Below are 19951 nucleotides of genomic sequence, written 5' to 3'. Positions count from 1 at the left end.
TGGTTTTAATTTCGTGTTTTACCTGACTTGTGAACGTAAGAGGAGTATTTTCATCATAAAAAATATCAGAGTATTCTTTACATAATTTTAAAATTGCAAATTTTTCTTCTTGATTCATATGATCTGTTCTGATTAGTTTTTCCGGTTTAAAATTAGGAGATTTATTGGTAAAATTATCGATTAAGTTAAAATCAATGGATTCTAATTCTTTTCTTTCAAAGGGTTCAACTTTTATGGGTTCGGAAAAATCTAATAGAATTTGATCAGTAGAGCTATTTAAGATAGTGGTGAGGGCTATGCCATTCTTTGCAATAGAGAGACTTTCTGGGATTTCACAATTTCCTATTTTTTGATATGGAATAATGATTTCACCATTTTTGATTGAAGTTTTAATTTTTATAACTTGTTCGCATCGGGGTTATACGCTTATTTGATTTAGGTTTCGTTTTGTGTTTTGGAAAAGTAATTTTATTTCAGCATAAGGAGTACGTAAGTAACCATTGCCAAAATCTAAATTTGTTTTTAAAATTTCAAGATTATCTACTCCTATAAGACCATCAAAAATGTCATGGAATTTAAATAAAAAGAATTTTAATTGTAAAGGTTCGGGTAAGTTAAAAATTCTGGATGTTGGTATAAGAGTACTAAATTTATGAGCTGACATTTCTTTTCCACGAGATACAATAAACGGGTCTTCTATTATATCCTTTTTGTAAAATTTGTTTGCCAAGTTAGGGTTAATGAAAGATCGAGATGAACCGCTATCAATTAAAAATTTTAAATTATGTTCTGGAAATATAATGTAGGGTAGTTTACTGGTAGTAATTAAATTGAAGCTTATTATAGGAGCTACTAAGGATTGGTCTCCTCTGGAGGCTGTTTTGTAAAATTTTCTAAAGTTTCGGGTTCTTGTTGATCGTCATATGCTTCATACAGAACTTGGGAATTATTTTGATGAACCTCATCATCAAAAGTTGTGGGTTCTTTTGAATCGCAATAATAATTATCATCATAATCATCATAATATTGATTAGTCTCAGTATTATATAATTCTTCTGATACAAAATTACGAGAGCCTGAGGGCACAAAGTGATTTTGTCTAGTTTGGAAGTTTCGTTGTGATTGATTAGGGTTATAAGTTTGCATAGATTGATTATTTCTAGACTTATGGGAGAATTGTCTAGAAGTTATGCTCATAGGCGTCGGTCGAGGAAGATCTTTTTCTCTCATTTGATTTGGCCTAAAAACGTTTCGATTTTGGGGTGGTCTACCAAAAACTTGCGAGTTTGTTGGCAGAGGACGTTGAGGTAAAATTCTAGGGCGTATAGGAACTGGTTGAGATGGAAAAACATTTTGTCTCATAAATAGATCATGGGGTGTACTTGAGTTAAAATTATTATGATTATTTAAATTTGGTTGGATGTAGTTGGGTTGTTGTATAAATTTATTAAAACTTTGATTATACTGAGGTTTATTAATTTTATTATTATTCTGAAAGTATAAGCTATTGTTTTCTTGATTTACAAATTGAGAAGCTTCGGCTAGGGTTCTTGGCCGCATACACCGAATATTTGTCCCTAAAGGCTCTTTAAGACCTGATACAAAGGTTTTAAGTGCTAATTCTGAGTACATTGTACGTTTTAAATTTTTAGCAACATCTGTAATTTCATGACTATCAATATATGAACAAAGTAAATTCAATAAATGCAGTACCTTATCATAAAACTGATTGGGATTTTCATTTGAATTTTGCCTAATCATAACAAGGTCGCGATTGAGGCAAGCCTCATCTCTTTGATCAGCAAAATTTCTTTCAAGAGTTAGTTTAAGATCATTCCAAGTACTTACATTTTGAATATTTACCACAATTTTAGCATTTCCAATTAATTTACCTATTAAGCAATTAAGTAAATAAACATTTTCAAATTTATTAGGATCCGTTTGATCATAAAAGTGTTTAATTAAAGTTTCACAGTTTACGAGATATCGGTTAAGATCATTAGGGTTCCCATCAAAATTCGGGACACAATTTAAATATTCTGGTTTAAAAGTGGGCATCCTAGTATTTAAATGTAAATTTTCTAAATTTAAATTATTATCTAATGGTGAGTCAACTGAAGAGATTTTAAGATTATTCAATACAACGCTTAATTCATCTATATTGGACATTAACTTAATGAGCTGTACTTACATAAAGGCGATGGTCATTTCTATAAGAGACAGTCTAATATTCTGCCTCCTTGCGTAATTAGATGATTTGTATCTAATCACCGATGAATCTCCAATAGTGGTCTTCTTGTTTCAGCAATTTTCGATAAATTCACTGCAGATACCTCCACCGAATTTTCATCAAGTTTCGTATAGTCCGATTAATCGTTAAAACGAACGTTCGATACACTAACCGATCTAACTCCGGACTATCCTACCGACTGCGCCATTTAACTATCTTAACAACCAAAACGCCTTTTTAAAAAATATTATTTTATTTGAAAATTAATTAATACAAATTACATGCTAATTGTCTTAGCAACTTCAATTGACTAACTCGATAATAAACAATGAAACAGTTTTGTTATAATAAAATGCAGGGTCAGCAGCTAGTGGCTTCCATGGTTGTACAGGGTGGCTCGTCACATAACTCATGGTAGAAAATGCCTAAATCTATATTTTTGATAACTGCCAACTTACTGCCCCACAATCAGTTAAAAAGTAATCAGAAAGCGTGTTTCTGACATTGTTTGCTGCTAGTCCGCCACGTGGATGTTCTCGCCTCGGTACAACTTTAAGGCCAGATATTGTCATCATATCTTCTGTCTGAAAACCATCTCTGTCACGAACAAAATTATGTAGTACAACGCAAGCTTTCGTAATATCTACAGCAAATTCTGGTTCCAAATTAATGGGTCGATGGAATATTCTCCATTTATTAGTCAGAATGCCAAATGAGCATTCTACGTATCTGCGTGCCCTACATAATCGGTAATTGAAAATTGTTTTTTTTAAAGTAAGATTGAATCCACCGTAAGGTCGAAATAGATGTTTGTGTAGGGCGAATGCCTCATCCCCGACTAAAAAATATGGCAATTTTGGTCCTATCGTTCCTGGAAGACATTTCTCGTCCGGTAGATCTTCTCTACCACTTTCAATCGATAACCATAGTGCAGACTTTTTAAATATATTAGAATCGCAGTCTTTTCCATAACTTCCAATATGAACATAAATAAAACGGTAATCGGAATCTGCTACTGCCATTAATACCACTGATGCATAACCTTTGTAGTTATGATACATTGAGCCAAGTGGATTTACTACTCGTATGTGTTTTCCATCCACTGCTCCTAAACAGTGTGGAAAATTTGCTTTTTTTTCAAAATTTAAGGCAATCGTTTTCCAACTATTTTTCGAAGGAACAGGTATAAATTCCTGCCGCATAACTGTCCAAATAGTTCCACATACAGTTTTAACAATTTTGCTAACTGTTGAAATTCCAAGTCTATAAGAATAATGCAGATCTGTGAAAGTGCATCCACTGGCGAGATATCTGAAACAATAAAAACACATTTTATTATTTTTGTTTTTGCAAAGAATAACAAGTATATTTTATTGCAGGTAAAGAATTGATAAAAAAATGGGAAAATATCCGAGATGCCTACATAAAATCCCGCAAAAAACAAGCAGCAGTTTCAAAATCTGGAGCGGGTGTTTCAAACGTAAAAAAATATATTTACAATGATCAGCTGCAATTTATGAATAAAATTTACCAGGAAAGGCCAACTTCTGATAGTATTTTGAAAGAGGGCGAAAGTTCCCAACAAGAAATCTCTCAGGATGGAGAAGCTCACGAGGGAGAAAATAATAGCGATAATGTTGGTCAGTTCAAAAAACCAGAAAAAGAGCGTGGATCACGAAAACGTAAATTGGATGAAGTTGATATAAAATTATTACAAGCGTTAGATGCTCAACCTGACAGACATTTATCGTTTTTCAAAGGGATCATTCCGTCCCTACAAACATTCGACGATGATGAAATCTTACAATTTCAAATGGGGGTTCTGCAAGTTATTCAAAATATGAAACAAAAGAAACGATCTACGACATATCAACATCAACCAAACACCAAAACAGTTAATCACAATTTTCCATACCAGACACCTCCCATATACCACAAGCAGTATCAATATGAAATTGTTACTCTTCAACAACCAATGAACACAAACTATACTACATTGTTGACCACTAGCCATCAACAGGAACCAGTCAGAGTACAACCATATTCCAGTCAGTCAAATATGCCCTACCCGGCCTGTCCGCCATCGGAAATTGAAACGGTTTTCAGTCCAGCAGCTACTCTGTCCCCAACATTTTCCTCTGCAAGTTCATCTATAATAGACTCTGTGGATTTTGCTTAGCAATAAATTATAGTTAAAGAAACTAAAGGTCTGATCCAATAAGCGATCTCAGACTGCTTGCAAACGCTAAAACAGGAAGAATTTATTATATACCACATACGTAACAGATCTACTGATCTTGCAAATTAATTATGATGTAATGGTTGCCTTAGCGTTCGCAACCAGTTTGGGATCGCTTGTAGGAACAGCGATTAAGTGTATTATTTTTTAAAATTTAACATTAAACAGTCCTTAAATATAACATACATGATTTTTACTGATGATTCTAAGAATTTTATTTAGGAAAAGAATCAAATATGATTTTTAGAATTTCCAGTAAAAATTATGTAAATTATATCTAAGAAGTTTTTTATAACAGCTGTTATAACAAAAAATGTGTTACAAGAGGTTGACTTATAAGGAATAACCCTGTACATACATACCTGATCGTAACAGCTAACATCTGAATAGGTTGGATGCATTTCCTCATTCTCGTATTTTTCAGCTGGAGAGAGTTCCTTAAACGATTGTTTAATTCGTCAAAAGAGGAAATTGACATTCTGAAATAATTAAAAAACTTCTCTTCGTGTTTTCGCAACTCCTCGAACAATGTGTAAAAAGCACCAAATTTTTCTCTTTGCATATTTATAGGGTGCACCCAGTAAACCCTTTGTTTTTTCTTGCGACGTTCGCGTCGGCGCCGGCGATACAAAAGCAGGGCGATAATACGTTCGCGTTCCATGACATCCATGATCGAAGCGCAACTGCTGTCTCGTCTAAATTCCAAACCGGATTAAAAACCGCCGAGTGTGAAAAGTGCTGCCGGAATACAAGAAGCTCACGAGCCACAATGCACTTTTGCTCTTTTGCTTGCGCATACGTAGTACGTACACGAACCTAACCTTAGTTTGTCTTTTGTGTATTGCGGTTGTTTAATGTTAATTGTTTACGTTTCGTTTATGTATATTAATTATTCGTTTTTGCAAATGATACAAAGATTAAAGTATTTGATTTTTAGACTTTTAGATTTTGAGCTACAGGGTGGTAAAGTTTTAACAAAAAAATGATTTTTTTCGATAACTTAAATACCCCTGTAGATATTTGTCTAAAGATTGGTATGCAGGGTCTGTGTATCCAGAGCCATTTACCTACGTACTTTTAACATTTTTATGTTCTCCAGTGGCGTGTGTGCGGGTTTTTCGCTGAATACTTTTATGAAGAAAAATGGTACGCCACTGGTTTTTCTTGTATTTAAAAAATATTTTTAAATTCCCCGTTTTATTTGCAACATTTTTGATCCCTTGGACTTTGTCCGTTAGATGCACGGTTTTCGCACAAAAAATTGAAAAACATTTTTCTACTTTGACTGATTGCTATAATTTAATGTAAATTTATTTATTTTTTTTTTGTTTAGGACCTATGTTTATAGGAACTTTTTTTATTATTTTTGTCCAAAGAACACGTTCCTGAATTTTGTCTCAATATCTAAAAAACACCCTGTATACCAGACTAGTGATGTAAAATAATCAAATAACTACAAAGTAATCATTGCTAGTGAAGAATTTAAAAAATGAGTCCCGATTTATGAAATGTAATGTTAATTTGTGTTACTTTTTTACTATGTTAATCAGTAATAACTCAGAATGTATAGGTAAAAATAAAATAAACTTTAGTAAATTTGAACGATGAACCGCCTCGCCTGAAACTGACTTCCAAGTAACATTAAATAGAAATAAAATTAACGAAACATTTCTACTTACCAGGATGAAATTTTTTTACATGAGCTCGCAAATTAGAACTTTTGGAATAATGTTTATTGCAAAAATTGCAAAATGTTTTAGTCTCCATTCTAAACACGTTATTCGACTTTAATACTTTAATCTTTGTATCACTTGCAAAAACGAATAATTAATATACATAAACGAAACGTAAACAATTAACATTAAACAACCGCAATACACAAAAGACAAACTGAGGTTAGGTTCGTGTACGTACTACGCATGCGCAAGCAAAAGAGCAAAAGTGCATTGTGGCTCCTGAGCTTCTTGTCTGCCGGAATCGGCTGTCCGGCACCGGCTAGCCGGTTCCGGTAAGTGTGAAAGGACGCTAACAAATAAAAATCGTTATATGACGTGATGGATAACAAATTACAGTCATAACACTAACATAACCTAACATTTTCATGTCTGTGTTTGTATTTGAAATAAAAACCCTACAGTCCATTCAATAATTTAATAATATAAACAAAATTGAACTATGAGTTTGCCTTTATTTCCGAAGTGTTTACCTAAAATGACCGATCGAGCGTGGTTTGATGTAGATCAACCCTGTGCTCATGAGGATGAGGTATTGCAGCTGGAAAAGGAACATCAAGACTGGGTATATAATATTTCAATTTATTACAGGGTATTCTCTTAGAAGTGTAGCATGTATTCATATGATATTTTAGAATAGAGTAGAGTAGTTAATTGGTGTTATCAAAATACAAATTTTTTACATGACATGTCAATAAGTAGTACAATGTAACTATTTAATATTGTACAATTTTTGGTTAAATTACAGAATCTTAAAAGCCTAGTAAAGACTAGATACTTCTTGAGATCAAACAAAAATTATTCATCAACAGAATAAAATCTATGGTCAATTAAAAGGTTTTTACACTTATGTCGAAGCATTTTCATATTCTCAATACAACCAACTACACTTCATGGCAAGTGGTCATACATTTTAATGTCCATATAAATAATGGAGTCCTTTATCTAACTAAAGTGAGGAACAGGTATACATAAATCATGTTCCTGGCGTATTTGATAAGTTCTGGCATTTGAGAAGTTAGAAAGATATTAATGAACAATACAAACTAAATGAACAATACAAACTAAATGAACAAACACACTAACCAATTTTAACCAAAGCATTTTGGTTTTTACCAATTTCTGATTGGTATTTACCAAAATGTTTAGGTGCTGTTGGTTTGTAAAAAGTCACATCATCAATCTACTGTCAATGTTGTCACCAACATTAACGGTAAATACCCAACTGCCTAGTAGTTTTTCATTTTTGGTTAAATGGTTATTTGCAATGCCAAAACATCCTTAAGAAAAAAAAAGTCTGAATTTATATGCATTGTACTCCATTAGCCGAAGTTCTGTTGAAGGCACTTTATTAGAAGGAGAATTTATTTCAAAGCAAGAATTATTTCTTGCATTTCAGAATAAAGTCACTGCCATAAATATTTTAAAACCAACATGAAATTTTCATTAAAAAAAATATAAGTCTTATTCTTGGATTAGCAATATTGGCATTACAAATAGAGTTGGTCATCATGGATCAAATTAATGTAACAAAAAATACTTCCAAAACAACAAAACATAGATCCTAAATAATGTCCAAATAAACAAAATTAGAAATTATAGGAACTACAAATACAAGAGATTAGGAAATATCAATATTTATAAAGGAATATTATGTAAGAAATGAGAATGCAGTACACAAAATATAGTTGTTTTTGTTTATTATTTATAATCAATAAACACTGGTTAAACCAAAATGTTTACACCAAAAAGTAGTTGTTTGGTGTGAAAAAAAAAAGTATAACTGGTTACTGTTGAGTAGGAAGTAGCAAAAAGAGTTGGAAGGGTAAGGATTTTATTTTCAATGAATAGTGGTTTGCAATGCATGGATGTATTGAACACACTGACCATACAGCTATTTTTTGTAGAACAAAGGAGGATTGAAAAAGATATTGGGTACAGAAACCCCAGAATGGAATACAGTTTCTTAAATGTGATTCCACCAAGGCAAAATAACTAGGCCTTGCAATAATGTGACCAAGTTCCCTTGCAGTTACCTTCACGCTATACCAAGTTTAGAGTCATACACAATTAAGAGTCAAATATCAACCTGTAATCTATGTTTAAATCCAGATATTTAGAATCTTCAAAATTTCAGTCTCAATGGCAATATTTTCCAAGAGCATGTCTCTAAATTTGGGTTTTTGATAGGTTAGGAGCTAGTTGATTAGCATCACACAAACCCTTAATCCTTTGAATGTCAAAAGCAATGAGATTTTGCAAGAACTCTGCTAAGACAATGATAAAGATTTTGCTCTAAATATATTTTATTTGATTTATATTTGACATAAATTATATTGTGAAATAGGAAGATAGCAAATTCTTTATATGCAGTCCCAAAGTTTTTAAAAAAATTGACAATTAAGTTATATCCCTATAATTTGCATAATCATTGGAATTGCTTTCCTTAAACATCACTGGATCCACTTTAAACCTCCCAGGAAACATTGCTCTAACAACAAATTTTTATTAAAACTTAAAACATAACTTAATACAAACATACATTTCTTTTAAAATTTTAAACTATTGATCAATGACACAATGTCTGCAGAACAAATTGGTGGCATGAAAAAAGAATTGTTTCTCAAATTCTCAAAGACATATGCTCCAATATAAAATCTAATCAACAGAATTAGCAAACTGAGTAATGTCATTAAGACATTTATTTAATACACCAAACATAAAACTTTCAAATTGTTTGCAAATATTAGATTCCTTCCAGTGAAGTTCCAACCCATATCATTAATAGTAATAATAATAGTATAAATATTTAAAGAGAACAACTGCAGTGCCATCCTTGGGGGCACTCAGGAGGAAATTCCACACCCATTGATAAAAAGTTACCAATTTTTAGACATTGACATATATCAATAAGTCAAGAACCTCTAATATTGAAAGTATCTAAATCCTGACTAGTGTATTTAACAATCAAAGAGTTTCAAGTAATTGTGGTATCAAAGCAAACTTGTAAATGTGAAGCGACAAGAACAAAATCCATGTTGTCCTGGGATAATGATCCTCTATGTATATTAGAAAGCTCTGTTGTCACTTCAATCCATCAAGGACCTTAGCAATCTGCTAAGGTCTCTAAGATCTGCTCCTTCTCAATACTGCATGAGTATAATTCTATATATTTTCTCAAGTACCAAAAAATATTAACAGTCTTTATTATCATTAAAAAATGCTTTGTTCCAAAAATACAGAATGTCGACATTTTTATAATTATATTTAATAAAATGAAATTTAGCACGTTTGGATAGGTAGATCTTTTTATGTAAAAAATATTATTTGACGTTCATCAGTGGGGTACCTACGGACGCATCTTTTAGTATGGATGGTGGAATAACATTTTGCCGAAATGAGAATTTTGAACGCAGCTAAAAAGCACAGAGGAGATTGTAGCTAATTTCGCAGAAATCTCATTTATACTCAATGTATCCAAATATCTGTGTATGCATCCCTATACATTATTGTATATGTTGTATGTATTCTTATCAAGGATTTGCGTTAAAAGAAATGGGTATTTCATAATTAGTAGGACAAATTTGAAGAGGTTGTAGAGGATCTCAAAATAAGCAAGTTTGCGCAATAAACCGCTATCCAAAAATCATTATCGATTTTGAGATAGAGGGTGATAAAATTTTAAAAAAAAATCTATTTTTCAGGATAAATTTGACATCTCTGTAGATATTTTTCTGAAAATTAGTAGGTAGTTTCTATGCATCTAGTACTATTTTTTAATTCATAATTAATTTTTTTATTTTAAAAAATAGTACGCTACTGCTTTCTTCAAATAAAAAATATTTTTCAAATTCTCATTTAATTTAGAGTAAATTTCGGCTCCCGGCTTTGTTTTCTCCCACATGCCGTTTTCGCATAAAAAAAATTCAATCCATTGCTCGAACTTTATTTCTCGCTAAGTTTTAAAGTTTTAGTTTAATTTTTTGTCTTCTAAAGGGTGTTCAAGTTTTTTTTTAAGAATTTGATATCAGTAGATATTTATAAAACCTAAAAATCAAAGAATTTTATTGCAAATTTTTATCTAATAATGAATAACTACTGTAAAGATTATCAAACGGTTAAAACTAAAAATGTAGATTTTAGCGAGAAATAAATTTCGAACTATGGTTATTTTTTTTATGCAAAAACGGTCTGTCGGAGAAAAAAAAGCCAAAAGGCTAAATTTACTCTAAATTACATGAGGAATTGATACATTTTTTTTTTAAAGAGTTAACTAGATACTAGCCCGCATGGACGCCACTGGTAAAATAGGAAATTAAATTATGTATTAGAAAATACATACAGGGATATCAAATTTATCATAAAAAATATTTTTTGCTACAATTTTATCTCCCTGCATCTCAGAGTCTTAATCATTTTCGGATAGGGGTTTATGGCGCAAACTTGTTTATTTTGAGGCCCTCTACAACCCCTTTAAGTTTGTGCCTTTGACTATGAAACACCCTGTATGTTGATACAATCCCAAACCAGAGAAACAAATGGCCGATTAGAGTACTGTATTGGAGACTTGTAGCATAATTAACTAATACAGATACACTATCAGAATTATTTATCATTTCAAATTATGTCACATGCACTAGAAACTGCAACATTTTCATTTTTCATTCATTTTTGTGCACTGACCATCGTTATTAATAGTCGATCGGCTAGAACGCACAGTTTTTTGACTGCCGGCTATCTGAACGTGAAGGGGCAGCTTACCCTTGTATATTTCTCATACAATATTAAATAACAAACCTTAATTTAATAATTATAAGGGAAATTTAAAAGAACACAACATTTCTTAAAGAGACCATAGTTTTTATGTTATCATAATTAATTATTAGATGAATATACTATATTAAGAATATATTAAGTTTCGCTTTTTTAACGTTTCTTGCAAATATTGCTTGAATTAATATTGATCAGTTTTGGGTCAATATGAGGGAGGCACACACAGATACAAGATAACCTCTTTGGTTTATATATTATAAACTTACTTTATTGCTGGATAAAAAAAGAAAATTAATAAATGGAGAACTTTAATTGAATTTCATTCTTTTTAACTTTTTTATAAGATCTAACCAAATCATTTAATTTTCATACTTTCTACTACCACACTACACCTCTAAGTGATTTCCCCCATTTATTATACTTGTATAATTATTTCTTTTATTAATGCCGGCATTTATGTTTTTTAGCTGGAAAGTATAACTAAAACTCACTCAGATATACCTCCTATTGGAAAATCTACAACAGAAGTAAGTTTATAGATTTAATCTTTATAGCTAAAATTACTATTTCAGAAAAAAAAAATTTTTGACAGAGAACCTATTTATTTTGATACATTTTAGCTTACTGGAGATGATGATGATGAAGAAGAGGATGATAATGATGATGATGACGATGATGACAGTGAAAGCCATGATGACGAGGAGGAAGATGAAATTGAGATGGAAGCTGCAAACTAGGCATTTTACTTATCTTTTAAAATACTTACTTCCAATATGTGATATATGTAATTGAATGCCTCCTCAAATAGGAGTGTAACCGTTTGAAGATCAATTTTACAGAAAAAGTATCCACACCATTGACTTTATAAACTTTCTATAGCCAAGACAACGTTTTCAACAGTAAAAATGTTTTTGGGAGAACTATGTCTCGTAGGATCTTTTTCTAGTGTTAGTTATAATCTTGTTAGTGGCCATTATTTAATTTTTACCCGGTAGAATATGTATAATAAATAGATCTGGTCATTCCTTATAGTGGATAAAATTAATATAGATTATTCTTAAATAAAATACTATATATTTGAGGAGTTTCTATGAAACTTCAATTATATGCATTTCTACTTGAGCAATTAGGAAAAAGCAAAAATTTAAATGAGTTTTATTATAACCTGATTATTTATAATTTAAATTATAATCAAATTATAAAAAACTGGCGCATTTTAATATTTCATTGAAGATCAAGGACTATTAATACAATTCAATAATTAGCAAATATTTTTATACTTATATATTATACTGTGATTTACTCCTTCAGGGAAAATGTATAAAAACAATTCACAAAAAAATTGCATTTTTTTATTAAAAAAACAGCTTCGTTGCAATAAAGATCTATTAACCAACAATTTTTAAAATACACATTATATTCAAATGGATATTATAAATTATGTTTGAATAGAATCTAGCACAATCTAAGAAAATAATGATACATCTTGTACAGTAGTAATGCATTATAAATGATTACATTTATATAATAAAAGTCCTTTTCTACTCATACAACTCAAAATCAATTCTACTTAGGGAATAAAAATTTGAATTTTCACCGTACTTTCTGACCATAACCCCAGTTTTAAAATAGTTCTCCCTTTGCCACTTTATCATCTGTGCTGTATTTATTGGGCCCTCGATTTTCTCGTCTTCTGCTGACCATTTAAATTCCCATTCAAGCTCTAATCGCTTATCCTTCTGTTCTTTTAGAGGTTCGTGGAATGTTATTTGTGTACTTGAAGAGGGTTCATCTAAGGGAAAAAACTTGTGTTTATGTTTTTTAATAATTTTCAAAATACTTATGACAATTTAATATAGTGAGGGATCTAGAAAAAAAATTGTGAGGGAAGGGGCAAAAATCACAGCTTACAACCTTTAAGTTAAATCTGACTTTATTTTATTTATTACTTATAGAGGGCACCAAACTAATTGCAGTTTTCTTTCCTTTTGTACTTATCGACCCTTCTTTTTGTACTTATTAATAGATTATCGACCATGTTTGCATTTTGTTAGTAAGTTAAAATAGACAGGTTTTCTGCGGCGAAAGCATTGTTTCTTAAAGTTATAATGGTCAAAAGATATTTTAAAAAATAGTCCGGGCACAAAAGAGTTAGGACTATCTAAAAGAACGAAAAAAAACGTACTTGGTGCTTAGTAAAGGAATTTAATGTAAGATTTGATGAGAAATTTTGTTAAAAGCACAAAACAGTTTTACCACTAACCAAAACTCTTTATTTCATTCTCTACACGTGCTTCGCTAACGATGTTAGCATCTTCGGGAAAAGATTTAAAAAAACTACTTATAAGGACGTTATACAGGGTGTTTTAAAATTCACCACATATATTTTAAGGGCGTATTCCTGAGGTCAAAATAAGACTTTTTTTCCTATAAACATGGGTCCTAAAATGCACCTCCTTCAAGCTACAGCCATCGCAAGAAGTGTAAAAAAATCGATTTTTAAAACTGTTTACAGTTTTGCACCAAATTTAACGAAATTTGGAATACCCCCGTTATTTTAGGCGGTCTATTTACTTTTTATCTTAGAAAAGGCGTAAAACTAATTTTAAGGGGTAAACTGAGGGGGTGCACACTTTTGACGGCCAAAATTTTATGTAGGCATACATTTTTTTTAAAATTAAATATATATATATGTATATAAATATATATATATATATAAATATATATATATATATATATATATATATATATATATATAAAAATATAAATAAATAGTTTTTGAGAAAATCACCGATTAATAAAAGGCTACCAATAACGTATTAATTAAAATTTAAACAGATAATATTAAGTAGTAGGCTGTGGCTATTTGTTTTAGGACATTTTTTAAGCGGCACGACTTTTAACAATAAATAAGTAGACTGATTGTTGAAACTTTGTTATTGAGGTTTTTTCAATAAATTGATGAACAATTATTTATATTAAAGAATGACGGTTTATAAAATTACAAAAATTGGTTAAAACATTATTTAACATTTATTAACATAATAATTAATTATTTTTTAAATAAACAATAAACTTCTAAGAAACAAATATTTTTTTAAATAAAAAGTGCTCGAAATGCGCACCCCCCGCTGCAATACAAGCCTCCATTCGTCTTCTCATAGATTGTCTTACTCACTCTAAAATTCCAGCAATATTTTTTATTTTTTCAAAGGCATCAATAATTCTTTGCCTAGGACCTCGAGCAAAGGCACTTGACCAGGATTATAGACGAGGCTTTTTACATATCCCCAGAAAAAAAAATCCAGAGGATTGCAGTCCGGGGAGCGTGGAGTCCATGGTATTGGACCTGCTCTACCAATCCATCTCTCAGGAAACACAAAGTTCAAATAGTCACGCACTGTTATACGGAAATGAGGGGGGGCACCGTCATGCATAAACCACATGTTCGCTCGCACATTTAAAGGTACATTGTCTAGTAAACCATTTAAATGGTGCTGTAGAAAGTCTAAATAAGTGTCGCCAACTAAAATTCTAGGAAAAAAGAAAGGACCAATTAACTCATCTCCCACTAAACCTGCCCATACATTAAGGATAAAGTACTCCTGGTGATGAGATTGCCTAATTTCGTGCGGATTCTCTGCTGCCCAAACATGCACATTGTGAAAATTCACCACCCCTTTCCGCGAAAAATGAGCTTCGTCTGTGAATAGAATACTTGATAAAAAATTATTATCTCTCGCGCAACTCTGAAGTAACCACCTTGCAAACTGTAAGCGCCTTGGGAAATCTTGAGGTAGCAAAGCTTGAACTCTTTGAATATGGTATGGATACAAGCTATTTTCGTGCAAAACCCGCCAGGCAGTTGCATGAGAAACATCCAAATTCCGAGCTATTTGTCGGGTGCTTAAACCAGGATCGTCGTCGATCGCATTCAAAATTTTCTCCTCTGTCACTGGGTTTCGTGCTTGGTGCGGTCTGCCTGCATTGTTCCTGGGGGTCCGAAAACTACCGTATTCCCTAAGATGCCGATGTGACTGAAAATGTTCGTACATTCGGGAGTCGGCGATTAGGAAACCTTAACTGATACAATCTTTGAGCTTCATACGGGTTACCATCAGCAAGACCATAAACAAAATGGATGTCTGCAAGATGTTCGAATGAATAACGTTCATTTTCCATTTTAGCAATGTTAACGTTTATAAATAAAACATGGGAATAAAAACTACACTTTAAATCTAAAACAAGAAGTAGGTAAACTACTGGAATTAAACAAAGTCAACAATTGCGAAACACAGCCTACTTCCTAAATTTTTTCTTTGATTTTTAATTTACGATATTGCTATCCTTTTATTCACCGGCGATTTTCTCAAAAACTAATAGTCGTATAAAAAAAATGCAAGAGCCTAAAAATTTAAATTTTTGTATGGTCTATTTTTTGGTGTAGCTTAATTTAAAAAAAAATGTATGTACACATAAAATTTTAGCCGTCAAAAGTGTGCACTCCGTTTACCCCTTAAAATTAGTTTTACGCCTTTTCTAAGATAAAGAGTAAATAGACCGCCCAAAAATAACGGGGGTATTCCAAATTTCGTTAAATTTGATGCAAAACTGTAGACACAATTTTAAAAAATCGATTTTTTTACCCTTCTTGCGATGGCTGTAGCTTGAAGGGGGTGCATTTTAGGACCCATGTTTATAGGAAAAAAAAGTCTTGTTTTGACCTCAGGAATACGCCCTTAAAATATATGTAGTGAATTTTGAAACACCCTGTATACTAAAGACGTAACTATAATAGAGCGAAAAAACCAATAAAGCATGCCTAAATAAACTTTAAACACTAACTAAACGATACAATCGACTATAAGAAACTGCGCATTTATCCCTATTAAGAATGGTTTTTTAAATATTGCTAAACTTTATTAACTGGCTTAAGTAATTTTACGTTGTCTACTCTTTTAAACCTTTTCATGAGGAGTTTCACATAAGTTACGTGTTCTTTAAATCAGACATGAATTGAACTTCTTGTATGTAGTTCTTATTCTCATAGCTCCCGGCCTTTATTTTTTTGGGTTTTTAAAAGACTTAGCTTGGCCGAACTATAAAATATTCTTAGACCTAAGTATTTATAAACCTTATCAGTCTTTTGTGAATGTATTTTTTGCATTTCCACAAGTTCCAATACTTCTATCCATAAGTTTGGTACGTTTTTGCTGTATTTGCCGTGTCCGACAAAAGCAAACGGTATAATAATTTTGTAAAACAACTCAATAATTGTTTTCCATCCATTAAAATACTGCGAACACGAAACAAATACCCACTTCCATTCTTAGGTACTTTTATCGTAAAAAATAATAATCGGTTATGATTTGATATTTAAAGAAAAGAAGCAAATTTATTTCCTAACTAGTACTAGTAACTGTAATCATTGTTTTCAATATAAAATGGTTGGAATGCATTTCTTGGTACATCATTTGGTCTCATTTCAGTAGTAACATTTTTAATAAAGAAAGCGATTAAAACAATTGCTAGGGTTAATAGTTATGATGATTGGATTATTGCTAAGCTAATTAAAAAACAAGTATAAAGTTAATGTTAAAAACTCTATCACATTTCAAAAAGAGGAAAATAAGCAAAATTTAGTTGCAATACCATATGATCCTATCTTGACAAAAGGTTTTGATAGGGTTTTTAAAGATTTAGGTTTAAGACTGGTCTATCAAAGTTAAACCCAAAAGATAAAATAAAGACCAGGGAAAATTCCGGGATCTATAATCTAAAATTAATTGTAACTATTGTGAGAAGAGCCATATAAGAACATCAATTAATGTCAGACTTTGAAGTAACATTTATACTGGCCACTTTGTAGGAACAGACAACTTAAAACTACTTAAACCAGTTAATAACAATCAAAAATTATATACTTTGAAACATCAAAAAGCTGTTCCTAATAGGGATAAAGGCCCAATCCCTTATAGACAATTGTATAGTTAAGTTAGTATTTAAACTATATTCAGCCATGCTTCATTGATTTTTTTCGCTCTGTTAGTTACATTTTTAGTACATAAGGCCCTTGTAAATGGTTTTAGTTCGCCTTGTAAGTTAGTTTTAATCTTCTCCCGATGGTGCTAACATCGTTAGCGAAACACGTGTCGAGAATAGAATAAAGAGTTTTGGTTAGTGGTCAAACTGTTTTGTGATTTAAGTGTCACACTCAGGGTTCTCACCAAAGGACTACGACGAATTTGTTGATAACAAATTAATCCGATAAAAGCATCTTATTCCTCTTTTCCTTTAAATAATACTGTGTTAGACTTAGGAGTAACATGCAACCATTGTATGTTTGGTTTACATGAAAACCTAAAAGTAAATATTAATTTTATCTGAATTTTAATAACTTATCTATTCTTTTAGGTTTATTTAATATTATTTATATTATGGCAGAAGTTTAAGCTGTATTTTTTAACTAGTAACTTGTTAAACTTCTTTTAGTCATGGCTACTAAGAACATCATGATATACAAACCAATTTAAAAGTTAAACTTGAAAAAACATAACTCTATGCAAATATAAAAACGGAATGCCGCAAAAAAAATTGAATTGTCTTTTGCAAACAAGAAATAAGAAAATAACGATTTAATCTTTAAGTTTTTCTAAGATTCTTAGCATCCAATAAAACAGTTAAATATTCAATATATTTACCTTATATTAAATATTGAACCTGGTTATTCAAAACACTTGTTGACATGTTTAATGAAAATTTTACTTAATTATGGAGTGTGTATTAGCCAAATGGAATAGATTCCATAATAAATAAATGAGCATACTCTCGAAAAAACGTTCGGATACGTCGATGCGTATTTTTTTCAACAACAAATTTATTTATTAACGGTATCCACAATTTTACAAAAATAAAATAATACAAAAGATACTAATATTAATCAATATGCGATTTATAAAATGAAGACGATACAGAACTAGCATACTAGAACGGACTAACGAGCAGCACAGAACTTTATAGACAGAGCATGAAAAGTCTTGACTGCATCTAGCTATAAAGCTCAGATTTCTATACGCTCTCTGAATTAACTTTTCAATATGAGGCACAAATGTCAACTTAGAATCGAAAATTACTCCGAGATCCCTAACTTCCGTTACCCTTTTTAAAATAGTGGAGCCTATAATCAAACAATGTAAGACTGCGAATCCTTCCAAAAGTTATTGAATAACATTTCAGAATATTTAAATCGAAAGAATTACGATTGCACCAATCGCAAACACTATGCAGGCATCTTGTACTAATTGACATTAAACATTTGAATCAATAGACAAAAACAATTTTAAACTGTCGGCTCATAAAAATTTACAATTTCTTATAAATAATGTCATTAATGAAGATTGTAAAAAACAACGAACCCACATGCAACCCCTAACAACGCAGATGGCACAGAAAAGCTGCTAGATAAGAATTTATTAAGCCATATACATTACGATCGACCCAATAAATAGTCCCTTAGCCGACAAATAACATTTGATCCAAAACTTGAAGCTTTGCCAGTAACCGCATAATTAACTTTGTCGAATGCCTTCGAAAATACATATATACAGCATCAACTTGTGAATCTTTACCAAAAGTATTAAACAGATAATCTTATTAAGTTAGTAACAGTGAAATTAGTTTTTAAAGGTGGTAGACAATGGTACAGTGAAAACATCTTGTAGAACTTGCATTGTCTTATTTATTTAATGTAACACGACGTTTCGGTTGGTAAGTATCTCCAACCGTTATAAAGTGTAAACTGACAGCAAACTACTATAGGCTTATATACTAGATGTGTGCAGCGATGTGGAAAGGAAAGTCATCCGTGAAAAGAGTTTGGGGGAAGGACACGCCTCTCTCTAGATCCTACACTGTCCTGAGAGTAGAGGCTTCCAGATGTTGGGTACATCGACGCTTGGCTGGCTGAAGATCCCCTGATTCTGTGAAATGAAAACTGCCTCTATGAACTTCCTCTTCCGCCAGTGCTGTTCCTTGTGCAGAATCTTGGCTTCTGACCAATGGATATTGTGTCCATTATGCCACGCGTGCTCTGCTATTCCGGATTTGGAAACCTCTCCTCTTTGGGTCCAGCTGCGATGTTCCTTCGCTCTGACTTCTAGGGGGCGCTTCGTTTCACCTATGTATGAGTCACCGCACTCACATGGGATCTGGTAGACGCAATTTTTGGTATCCAACAGGCCAAGCCATCTGGTTTGCTCTTTGATACCACGCTTCTGATAGTGGTGCTAGATCTAAAGGCAGTTCTAATATTGCACTTGCTGGCAATGCGTCGGATTTGTTCCGATGTACCCCTAATGTAAGGTATGGGTAGAAGTCTGGTTGTCGTGGTGGCCTCGTCTCTGATTTGATTTGGACGCGTCCTTTGGATGGTCCTACTTATTAGCTTCTTTGGATATCCATTCTGCTGTAGGTCTTTGTAGATGGTATCCACTTCAGTCTTGAGATCCTCGTCGCTTCTACAGATGGTTCGAGCTCTATTGTAGAGGGATCTTATGATGCCTACTTTGGTGGTTGCAGGATGGTTGGACTCATAGTGAAGATACTGGCCCGTATGTATTGGTTTTCTATAAACTGAAATTCGTAGATTTCCACCGACGTTTTTAACGAGGACATCTACGAAAGGTAGAGCTGAGTCCTTCTCTGTCTCCATCATGAACTTGATTGTTGGTCTGAAGTTGTTGAGGTGAAGCAGAAACTCCTGAAGTGCTTTTTCCTCTTTGTCCCAGATGATGAAGGTGTCGTCCACATATCTAAGCCAGAGCTTGGGTTTGCAATGGGAGGCATCTATTGCATGTTCCTCGAACCATTCCATGAAGATGTTTGCTATTACTGGGGAAAGAGATGAACCCATCGGAAGTCCTTCGTCTTGGGCGTAGAATTTTTTTTAGCAGTGAAATTACTTTTTTGAAAACTATG

At 32.2% G+C, this 19951-nt stretch overlaps 2 protein-coding genes across 5 annotated transcripts in view; one reads left to right on the top strand and one right to left on the bottom strand.

The window, feature by feature from the left end:
• The window catches only part of LOC126737986 (anaphase-promoting complex subunit 15-like), an 87397-nt gene extending 75341 nt beyond the window's left edge, over positions 1-12056 (top strand). The window contains exons 2-4 of one of the 3 annotated variants that reach the window (XM_050443140.1): positions 6735-6767; positions 11443-11502; positions 11596-12056. In XM_050443140.1, the coding sequence (XP_050299097.1) occupies positions 6735-6767; positions 11443-11502; positions 11596-11712 (210 nt within the window). In that variant the 3' untranslated portion in view covers positions 11713-12056. Of the gene's footprint in view, positions 1-6434; positions 6768-11442; positions 11503-11595 lie in introns of those variants that run through there. The other 2 variants (XM_050443141.1, XM_050443139.1) reach the window with 2 other exon arrangements.
• Positions 1-19951, bottom strand: part of LOC126737983 (CD2 antigen cytoplasmic tail-binding protein 2 homolog) — a 113441-nt gene that overhangs the window by 69359 nt on the left and 24131 nt on the right. The window contains exon 6 of one of the 2 annotated variants that reach the window (XM_050443133.1): positions 12502-12767. The exons of the other annotated variant lie outside the window; for it this stretch is intronic. Within the exon in view, the coding sequence (XP_050299090.1) occupies positions 12517-12767 (251 nt within the window). The 3' untranslated portion in view covers positions 12502-12516. Of the gene's footprint in view, positions 1-12501; positions 12768-19951 lie in introns of those variants that run through there. 2 annotated transcript variants of the gene reach the window in all.

This window comes from Anthonomus grandis, chromosome 6, assembly GCF_022605725.1.
Source record: "Anthonomus grandis grandis chromosome 6, icAntGran1.3, whole genome shotgun sequence".
In the NCBI taxonomy this organism is placed as follows: Eukaryota; Metazoa; Arthropoda; class Insecta; order Coleoptera; family Curculionidae; genus Anthonomus; species Anthonomus grandis.
This window is presented reverse-complemented; position numbering and strand designations above follow the sequence as displayed.